This window comes from Nannospalax galili, unplaced genomic scaffold, assembly GCF_000622305.1.
Source record: "Nannospalax galili isolate Female #2095 unplaced genomic scaffold, S.galili_v1.0 scaffold77, whole genome shotgun sequence".
Taxonomy (NCBI): Eukaryota; Metazoa; Chordata; class Mammalia; order Rodentia; family Spalacidae; genus Nannospalax; species Nannospalax galili.
Window position 1 is genome coordinate 2,707,948 of NW_008341457.1, and position 10,026 is coordinate 2,717,973.

General features: G+C 54.8%; 3 protein-coding genes across 6 annotated transcripts in view; 1 reads left to right on the forward strand and 2 right to left on the reverse strand.

Annotated features, from left to right (window-relative positions):
• Nucleotides 1-5,418, forward strand: part of Jsrp1 (junctional sarcoplasmic reticulum protein 1) — a 7,459-nt gene extending 2,041 nt beyond the window's left edge. For 2 of the 4 annotated variants that reach the window (XM_029565422.1, XM_029565421.1), the window contains exons 2-7: nucleotides 250-402; nucleotides 760-797; nucleotides 3,368-3,488; nucleotides 3,571-3,744; nucleotides 4,669-4,760; nucleotides 4,883-5,418. In XM_029565422.1, coding sequence (XP_029421282.1) covers nucleotides 282-402; nucleotides 760-797; nucleotides 3,368-3,488; nucleotides 3,571-3,744; nucleotides 4,669-4,760; nucleotides 4,883-5,368 — 1,032 coding nt within the window. In that variant the 5' untranslated portion in view covers nucleotides 250-281 and the 3' untranslated portion in view covers nucleotides 5,369-5,418. The remainder of the gene's footprint in view (nucleotides 1-249; nucleotides 403-759; nucleotides 798-3,367; nucleotides 3,489-3,570; nucleotides 3,745-4,668; nucleotides 4,761-4,882) is intronic. The other 2 variants (XM_008837253.2, XM_029565423.1) reach the window with 2 other exon arrangements.
• A 1,137-nt stretch (nucleotides 5,419-6,555) lies between these two features.
• Amh (anti-Mullerian hormone) lies at nucleotides 6,556-9,314 on the reverse strand. Its single transcript, XM_008837108.2, has 5 exons — nucleotides 8,617-9,314; nucleotides 8,076-8,218; nucleotides 7,800-7,908; nucleotides 7,536-7,695; nucleotides 6,556-7,458 (listed from the first exon to the last, which is right to left on the reverse strand). The coding sequence occupies exons 1-5, from the start codon at nucleotides 9,020-9,022 to the stop codon at nucleotides 6,600-6,602; spliced, it is 1,677 nt and encodes a 558-aa protein (XP_008835330.1). The 5' UTR covers nucleotides 9,023-9,314; the 3' UTR covers nucleotides 6,556-6,599.
• Nucleotides 9,315-9,407: 93 nt separating this feature from the next.
• Nucleotides 9,408-10,026, reverse strand: part of Sf3a2 (splicing factor 3a subunit 2) — a 5,787-nt gene continuing 5,168 nt past the window's right edge. The window contains exon 10 of the mRNA XM_008837107.2: nucleotides 9,408-10,026. This exon is cut by the window's right edge and continues 5 nt beyond it. Coding sequence (XP_008835329.1) covers nucleotides 9,515-10,026 — 512 coding nt within the window. The 3' untranslated portion in view covers nucleotides 9,408-9,514.

Here is a 10,026-nt window from a genome sequence, read left to right on the forward strand (position 1 = left end):
AAAACAAACAAACAAAAAAGCAAAGCAAACAAAAAACAATGTGAATTTCCACAGTGAATGTGTGTGTGCGTGTGTGTGAGAGAGAGAGAGACAGACAGAGAGAGACAGAGACGGAGAGAGGATGAGAGGTTGGAAAGTTGGAAAGTAGGGAATAGGTCCATTGAGTGGTTGGCTCAGGAGCAAAGTGACAGCTTAGAGTCTCCCAGTAGGGCTCAGTAGCCACAGCCCTTTTCCCTGTCCATCTTCCAGTCCTACTCTGGACCCTTTCTGCTCCAGTCTCCATGACAACCAGAGGCTTGGAGGATCTAGATGGGGGTCTGGGCAGCTGCCTTCCCAGAGATGATGACTTCCCCTTTCTAGAGGAGACATGCCCCAGTCGGAGGCCAGAGCACAAGGCACGAGGTACCTACTGTTGACAGTCTTTGGCCTCAGCTTCTGAGAGCAGAGCTTAGTGTCCTGGGCTGGGCTGGGTTAAACTGTGCCCCCTCTATGCTGGCATCCAGTCCTCAGCCCCCACAACTGATTGAAGAGTCTGCTGGAAAACTTGGAGGAAGGCAGGGCCCAGCAGGTACACAGATTTGGGTTCAAATTCTGGTGTACCGTGGAAAATGCTGTGTCTCAGGGCAAAGGTGTTTGTTACTTATGATGTGGGAACTGCCCCATACAGGGCAGAGTAGGGGTGGAGGGTGTGGGTCTGCCCTGGGGAGGGTAGGTGTTAGGTATCTATGGTCTTGATTTTCCTTCTGTTCCAACAAACAGGGTCACACAGGCTGGCAGATTCCAGCAGCTGGCCACATGTGAGTGGCGGGGCCCTGGGAGTTGGGGACAGGGTGGTCAGTTGGATGGGTTTCCTCTCTCTCTCTCTCTCTCTCTCTCTCTCTCTCTCTCTCTCGATACCATGGGCCAAACTCAGGCCACCCCCAAAGGCACAATTCTTTCTCACTTTTCAGAAGTAAAGAAGAGGGCCTTGAAACTGGCTAGCTTCTCTTGCAGAGGACCCTGGTTCAGGTCCCAGCACCCACAACTGTCTGTGACCACCGTTCCAGAAGATCTGATGCCCTCTTCTGGCCTCCACAGACATTGCACATGTATGGCACATTTACATACATGCAGGCAAACACTTGTATGCATGAAATTTAAAAAGTATGATTTGGGGCTAGAGAGATGGCTCAGTGGTTAAGAGCACTGACTGCTGTTGCAGTGGACCTGGGTTCGGTTCCCAGCACACACATGGCGGCTATGAACTGTTCTTAACTCCATTTCCAGGGGAATCTGAAGCCCTCTTCTGACCTCCGTGGCATTGCATGACACGGGTGCACTCACATACACGCAGGCAATACACTCATACACATAAAATATAAATAATAAATAAAATATTTTTTAAAAAGCTTGGGAGATAGCTTAGTTGGTAAACTGCTTGCCACACAAGGGTGAGGAACTAAGTTCTCTCCCCAGAACCCAAAAGACAAAATAATAATAATAATAACTTTTAAATCTTAAGAAAATTATTTTTAGCCAGGTGTGGTGGCCCATGCCTATAGTCCCAGCACTCAGGAGGCAGAGGCAGGCAGATCTCTGTGACTTCAAGGCCAGCCTGGTCTACATAGGGAGTTCCAGGACAACTGGGGCTAAAGGGAGACCCTGTTTAAAAAAAAAAAAAAAAAAGAAAGCAGGTTGAGCAGGGGCCAGGTGTGTATGAGTGTATTGCCTGCATGTATGTGAGTGCACCCATGTTGTGCAACGTTGCGGAGGTCAGAAGACTGTTTCAGATTCCCTGGAACTGGAGTTAAGGACAGTTTATAGCCACCATGTGGGTGCTGGGAATCGAACCCAGGTCCTCTGTAAGAGCAGTCAGTGCTCTTAACCACTGAGCCATCTCTCTAACCCCTATTTTTAAAATTATGTGTATGTGTTTTGCACATGAATGCATAGGCCAGAGGTGTTGTAGCCCCTGGAACTGGAGTTATAGGAGGTCATGAGTTGCCTGACATGGATGCTAGGAATTGAACTTGGGTCCCTTGCCAAAGCAGTAACCCCTCTTAATTACTGAATCAACTCTCTAGCCCTCTTTCTTTCTTTAATTAAATTTTCTTTTTTTTTTTTTTTGTAGCTCCAGCTGGCCTGGATGGAATTCATAGAGATCTACCTGCCTCTGCCTCCTGAGTGCTGGGATTAAAGGCATGCGCCACCACACCCAGCTATTTTATTTAATTTTTTAGATAAGGTCTAAAAAGCCAGGTTAGGCTGGTGTTTAACTGAACCTTGAACTTTTTTCTGATCCTCGTGCCTACACCTTTCCAGTGTAGGGATAACAGGTGTGTACTACCACAGCTAGTTTATGTTGTACTACAGATGGAGCCCAGGGTCTTGTGCATGTTAGACAGGCATTCTACCTACTGAGGTATAGTCCCAGTATCTTTTTTTGGTTTTTAATGTTTTCTTTTAAAAATTAGAGCTATTGGGGGATGAAGAACCTGCTTACTGGCTTCAAATCCCAGCACCCACATGGCAGCTAATAAGAGTCCATAACTCCAGTTCCAGGGGATCTGACACCCTCTTCTGATCTCTGCAGGCACTGCATGACACACATCTGCAGGGAATACACTCATACACATAAAAAAATAAATTAAAAATAGAGTTATTGCCAGGCATGGTGGCACACGCCTTTAATCCCAGCACTTGGGAGGCAGAGTCAGGTGGATCTCTGTGAGTTCAAGGCCAGCCTGGTCTACATAGTGGTTTCCAGGACAGCTGGGGCTACAGGGAGACCCTATCTCAAAGAGAAAAAAAAAAAAAAAAAGAGTTATTTATACCTGGGCCAGGCATGGTGGGTGGCACAGATCTTTAATCTCAACACTCAGGAGTGAGAGGTAGGAAGAGCTCTGTGAGATGGAGGGCAGCCTGGTCTACAAAGTGGGCTCCAGGTCAGCGGGGGCTAGAGGGAGACCCTGTTTCAAAAACCAAAATGAAAGAAAAATATAGTTATTCATTTATTTGTGAGGCCAGAGAACAGCTTGCAAGAGTAAGTTCTCTCCTTCCACCCTGTGTGTCCATCCAGGGATCACACTCGGGCTATCAAGCTTGGGCAGACTCCTTTACCCACTGAGCCATTTTGCTACTCCACCCCACCCCCACCCCCACGCACGCCCCTTAAAATTTTTGTTTTGTTTTGGTTTGGTTTGGTTTTAGAGAGTAGGTCTCACTATGTAGCAGAGGCTGGCATCCAACTTTAGGCAATCCTCCTGCCTCAGCTTCCTGAGTTCTGGAATTTCAGGAATGTGCCACTGCACCCACTTGGGGGGAGATGCTCTATGCCCCACTGGGAAAAAACTGGATAGAAACACCCCTTGGAATATCTGACCTACAGGTCCCTCAGGACCCGGTGACAACTGGCGCTGTGGATGGCCAGCCCAAGAAGACAGAAAAAGAGCTTGTGGGAACCAGCAAGAAGCCAAAAGCTGGAGAGAGTGGGTTTGCAGCAGGCATGGGTGAGGTGGTGTGGGGAGGGAATGAAGCTGCACCTGAGGTTGAAGCAAGATTCCCGGGGTACCAAGCTGGCTTGTCCTGCAGGTCCCCGGAGCGCCCCAGTGCGGAAGAAGTCGCAGCCCTGGTCTCCCCTGCACCCTCCACCACCGCCAGGGGCTCCCCTGGAGGACCTGCCCTGGGGGGACTTGACCCTCAACAAATGCCTGGTGCTAGCCTCGCTGGTGGCTCTGCTGGGCTCAGCCTTCCAGCTGTGTTGGGGTAAGTACGGGTTCTGCAGATCTGGGACAGGGGTGGCTGGACCTGCCCGGCGCGGGGTGTACAGAGAATGCCATGCCTCTCCAGGGCCAGGTGGGTGCACCCCTGGCAGCCTTGCTGCAGTGCACCACCCTCTCCACCCGTAATCCTCGTACACAAACCTCCTTTCCCTATTCTGTGAATAGCCTGTCCCCCAAGAGCTTGTGAACCCCAGTGGTCATGGGTTCCCTTTCTAGGACCTGCTTTAAGGTGCCTGTCCTAAGCCCAGGCAACCAGTTGTGTTTTTGTTGTCCTTGGTTGTTTTCTTTCTTTCTTCCTTTATTTGAGATAGGGTCTCCTTGTAGTCCCAGCTGACCTGGAATATTTTCTTACTTTTTGTGCTATGTAGTGTTGGCTGGCCTGGAACTCACTATGTAGGCCAGGCTGGTCTTGAACTCATAGAGATTCCCATCTCAGCCTCTGAGTGCTGTGATTAAAGGTGTGCACCACCATGCCCAGCTGTATTTTTATTTATTTATTTATTTTTGGTCTTTTTGAGACAGGGTCTCCCTGTAGCCCCAGCTGTCCTGGAACTCACTATGTAGACCAGGCTGGCCTTGAACTCACAGAGATCTGCCTTCTTCTGCCTCCCAAATTCTGGGACTACAGGCGTGCTTCACCACACCTGGCTTTAATTTTTATGTGTATGAGTGGCCTGCATGTATGTATGTATACCACATGCATGCAATACTTGCAGAGGCCAGAAGAGGGCGTCAGAGTCCCTGAAGCTGGAGTTATGGATGGTTGAGAGCAGCCATGTGAAAGCCAGGCTGGAGGGAATAGGCATGTGTGGAGTCATCTCCATCTATCCCAGGAGGGAAGCTCTAGGGATGAGGGGGAGTTTGTCCTCCACCCCAGAGTGACTGGTTGTCCCATCCTTTCTTCCAGACATGGTGACAGGGGAGGCTGTGGTGCCTGCCCCTGCCCCTCAGCCTTGGGTCCCTCCCAGTTCACCACCCAAGAAGCCAGTGTCATCTCCAGTAAGTGTTTTTCCAGTGGTGATTTTAGGTTCGGGGGTGAGGGCTACTTCCCCAGGGAAAAGGAGTCTGGACCTGCAGGGAGCCTGACGCTGACCCCAAAACCCTACACTGTCTTTCTGCAGCCTAAGCCTCCATCAGAGCCTCCTACACCCAAGCCTGGACCACCTGGGCCTCGGGCAGAGACAGAGAATAGGACTGAGATTCCCAGGAGCCCAGAGAGTGCAGAAGTCCAGAGGGACCCTGGGAAGACCATGGAGGAGGATTCTGGGGAGGAGCCAGCACCTCTTCAGGATGGAGGGTCCCAGGAGAGACCAAGGAAGGAGAAACTCAGGAAAGAGGGGAGGCTGAAGAAAGAAGAGAGACCCAGGAAAGAAAGGCCCAGGCAGGAGAGGCCAAGGCAGGCAAGGCCTCAAAAGGAGAGGCAGCGGAAGGAGAAGCCTCGGGCCACAAGGGAGCCCCAGGAAGCTCTGCCCCGGTGCTGGGAGGCACGGGAGTCAAGGAACCCTGAGCACTGGAAACGAAGGGCCTGGGCTTTCTTGCCATGCCATGCCAGGGTCAACAGGCCTCTGGGTGGACAGAAACACCATGGGGGGAAGGGACACGACTGAAACGAGAATCCCAGGATGCCCCTCCCCATTCTCTGAAGTGCCATCAAATAAAGTGCATACTGCGACTGCCATGTCCCCGATTCCTTGTGCTTGTATCCCAATGGTTAAAGTGATGCAGATGGGGCCAGTGAGAGGGCTCAGTGGGTAAAGGTGCTTGCAGCTAAGCCTGATGATCTGAGTTTGAGCCCATGTTAGGTCCTGGGGACCCAACATGGAAGGAGAGAACAGATTCATGCAAATTGTCCTCTGACTTCCAAGTGTACACTTTGGTACCTCCCTGACTTCTGACCCCAAGCATGCATAATCAAGCCTGGCTTGAACCTCCTGGCTGCACCTCCATAGTGCTTGGATGTCAGGTGTTCACCACTAACTACACAGAGTTTGTTTTCTTTGTAAGATTGACTTGTTATTTTTAATTGTGTGTGTGTGTGTGTGTGTACATGAGTGCAGGTGCCTGTAGAGGCTTGAGTTGCTGGATCACTTGGAGCTGGACATGGTTGTGATGTGGGTGCTGGGAACTGAAAATGGTCCTCTGCAAGAGCCAGTGCCCTTAACTGCCGAGCCAGCTCTCCGGCCCCTTTCAATTTCTTTTTTTGAGACAGGATCTCCTTGTAGTTCCAGCTGGCCTGGAACTCACTATGTAGACTAGGCTGGCCTTGAACTCACAAAGATCCTCCTGCTTCTGCCTGCGGAGTCCCGAGATTAGAGGGGTCCACCACCACACTTGGCCTCCTTTTTTATTTTTTGAGACAGGATTTCGTTCTGTACTCCAGACTGGCCTGAAACTGAAGCAATTTTCCTGTCTTAGCTACTGTCCTACCTGGCTACCCCCCCATACAAATCATAAATTTAAAAAGTGTAGTGGCACTTGCCTTTAATCCCACCACTGGGGAGCTAGACGTAGGCGGATCTCTGTGAGCTACATAGTGAGTTCCAGGCCAGTTGGGCCAGACAGGGAGACCCTGTCTCAAAAAAAAAAAAACAAAAAAAAAAAACCAAAAACCAAACAAGTTCTTTCTCATTAGGTATTTCCTCTTATCAATTACTGAATTATGAAGATGAATCAGATGTTTCCCTCTATGGACGACGTGGAGGCTTTCTGGGGTGATCAGGCCTTGCACTTGTGAAGGGAGGTGACAAGGTGGCCCCTGAACACACCCCTCCCCAGAAGAGTGTTTGTTGCTCTTTATTGATGGGGAACTGAATAAATATGAGGAGTGCTCCCACAGGGTCACCGGCAGCCACACTCGGTGGCCACCATGTTGGGGACGTAGTGTGCACTGATGCGCGCCTCTGACAGGCTGATTAGCAGCTTGCTGGTGTAGGCGGTGGGCACGCAGCAGGGTGGGCGTGCCAGGGCGGTGCCACGAGCTTGCATCTTCAGCAACAGGACCACGTGGTTCCCGTAGCGCGGGTTGCGGTCTGACTGCGGCCATCCGCACACACCCTGGCAGTTGTTGGCCTGGTAGGTCTCCGGGATGAGCACCGAGCGCTCTGCACGCAGATCCACACTCAGCTCCCGCAGCGAGCACGGTGCATCTGTGACCGTGGTCCCCGCGCTCCGCTGCGCCCTCCCCCCGCCGCGCCCAACCCGGCTGCGCCACTCTGCACGCAGGCTTTGCAGCGCTTTTAGCAGAAGCAATGCTCGCAGTGGGTACCCGGGATCTCCAGAGTTATTGGGGCACAGTGCCAGGAGGTGGGACAGCAGCGGGGGTGCAGCAGGTGGCAAGCCCGGGAGTCCCCGCAACTCCGTGGCCGCGGCCTGCAGCTCCACGGCCACCCTGTGCGCCAGGCTTGCTTCCCAGGGCCCAGATGCCGGGCCCTGCAGCGATGCAGGGTCCCCCGTGGTGGCCGCAGCTGGAGACAGCAGCAGTAACAAAGGCTCCTTCACGTTGAGCAGGCGTTCCAGGGCAGCTGGGTCCGATAGGTTGACCAGGCCCTGCGGGAAGCTGGCCAGAGCACCAGGGTCCAGGGCCAAGCGCCTGGGAGAGGCCCGGGCTGGAGGTCCCCGAAGGGCACGCACCAAGCGAGTGAGGGTCTCCAAGAAAGGGTTGGCGCTTCGAGGCAGGTCCTCAGGCTCCAAGGACAGCCTGGAACCCAAGTGCAATGAGCTACTAGCGCACCCTCCTCCCCAGCTTCCCATGTCCCCTTCAGGCCTGTTCTGCACCTGGGTCGTGGGAAGGGCACCGTGTCCAGCTGGCCCTGTGCTGGCTGTGGTAAAGGCTGGGTCAGGGGCAGGAGCAACAAAGTGGGGGTCATCCGGGTGAAACAGCGGGGATCAGAGCCGAACAGCAAAGCTTGGAGCTGGGCAATGCTCAGGGTGGCACCTGTGTATGGTGGGTGTGCTCATAGCTGGCTCAGCAGTTGAGGCTGAGGGCTGCCTCTTTCCACATCATCCCCTCCTGTCCCCCCTCGGCCCACCGTGGCCTACCATCTCCTTGGGGCTGCAGGGTCAGGGCTAGCCCCCGGCTGCTCCAGGCCTCCTCTGGGGTGTCCACAGCCAGCACCAAGTAGCGGGTGTCCCCGGTGGGACAAAGGCTCTATGGACATGGGGGCTCAGCACTCTCCCAAACCCCCGCAACTTCCCAGCTCTGTTCTTCAGGGCTGGGAACCTTGACATCAGGTAGATCTTTAAAATTTGCCCCTCCCTCCCATCACCAGAGGACTGTGGGGCCCCAGAGGACACCCTCATAGAACTCCCAGGTACCTGTGTACCCTGCAGCCCAGCCCCGGTGACTGTGACTTCAGGGCCATGCCCAGGGTACAGCACCAACAGTGCCTGCTCCCCAGGGTTGGCTGTTCTGGGTGGGGGCTCCTGGAACCTCAGCAAGAGTGTGGGCTCCCATGTCACTGCAGGGGGGGTAGGGGGTGTTAATGGGTACTCTGAGTCTCCGAGGTCACTCACCTGTCTCCCCAAGGCCTATCCTACAGGGAAGAGTCCCTCAGTTGGAACTGGAATTTTGTGGGGGCTAGGCATCCCTGAGGGAACCTGATGCAAGTGTCGGGGGCCCTTCTTGTCAGGGAAGGATTGGCCATTGGGGTGGACAGTGGCTATTATGTATGTGGCCCTAGGGAAGCCCTTCCCTCCTAGACTCCCTCAATGTGCTCTGGGTGTTGCAGTGTGTTCCCAGTCATGGGGACCTGAGGAGCAGTCCCCAGGCAGTGTCAGAGACCCACAGGGACCTGGGGAGGAGCCCCCCCATGCAGCATCAGTATAGGACCCACTGCATTTTACTGAGCGCACATACCTTCAGCCAGATGCAGGACCAGTAGCCGCTGTCCCCCAGTCTCCTCCAGCCAGGCCCCAAGATGCTGCAGGACTGGCAGAGCGGCCTGGGAGTCAGGGCTGCAGACCCCGAAAGTGGTCAGGTCTCGGGGTCCCCAGTGAGACCCTCGAACAGCCTCCAGAAAGGCCTGCTCATAGGTGCCCAGGCCTCCCACCACCCCCAAGGGGACTCTGCTGGTGTTGCCTGGTCCCTTCAGCATCAGCAGACAAAGAGGTTCTGGGGGGCTGTTGGGAGACCACATTCCATCTTGGAGGAAGATGAGACCCCCGGTGCTGACAGGTTCCTCTTCTGTGGGGATCTCAGCACCCAGCACAGCTCCTGTGGTTGCCAGCAGCAGGGCCAGGTAGGAAAGAGGCAGTTCCCACATGGTGGTGCTGCCAGGGGCTGGATGGCCCTGCTTTATATGAGTGGCTAGACCCAAGTGCTTGGGAGGGACATCCCTATCAACCTGGGGATGGGTGACCTTGGGGGACAGTGCCTGGTGCCCCTGGGAACCTAGCAGGCCAGAGGTGGCTGTTTCAAAGGGCTTACTGTCCTCAGACACAGCAGGGCCTTTGAGGCCAGCGCTGACCTTGAGCAGTTGTCTGGCTAGCACTGAGAGGGCTGGGTGGAGCCCACCTGGAGGCCTGCTCCCCCAAGAGCACAGGGCTTACCAGTCCCTCCCCACTCCTGACTGGCTGCAAGGGGTGTCTCCCAGGGCATAGCTGCCCACAGGCCCCAGCCCCAGCCCCATTCCCCACCACAGCAGAAGCTTTTTTTTGACGTGGGGGAGGCTGTTTAATAGGCTCAGGCCAAAATACAAGATTCCAAGGGTTGGGGGAAGTGGGGGAAGGTGGCACACAGCTGGAGTGCTGGGGGCTCAGTTGCCAGGGGGAGGGGGAGGAATGTTCCCAGGGCCCTCGGATGGGAGTGGGGGCCTCAGCATGGGGGGCATGGGAGCAGGGTGTACCCCAGGATTTGAGGGGTGAACCACCGGAGGCTGAGGGTGGACCCCAGGAGCAGCAGGATGAACCCCAGGAGGAGGCTGGGGGTGCACACCTGGTGCCTGGGGGTGCACACCTGGTGCCTGGGGGTGGATCCCAGGGGCCTGGGGGTGTACTGCAGGAGCAGGTGGGTGCACTCCTGGAGCCTGGGGGTGCACTCCAGCTGATGGGGGAGGGTGGACCCCTGGAGCTGGTGGGTGCACAACGGGGGCTGGTGGGTGCACCCCAGGGGCTGGTGGATGAACCCCTGGAGCAGGGGGGTGCACCCCAGATGTTGGTGGATGGACCACTGGAGCTGGAGGGTGGACCCCAGGAGCTGGGGGGTGGACCCCTGGAGCTGCAGGATGGACTCCAGATGTGGGAGGATGGACCACTGGGGCTGGGGGGT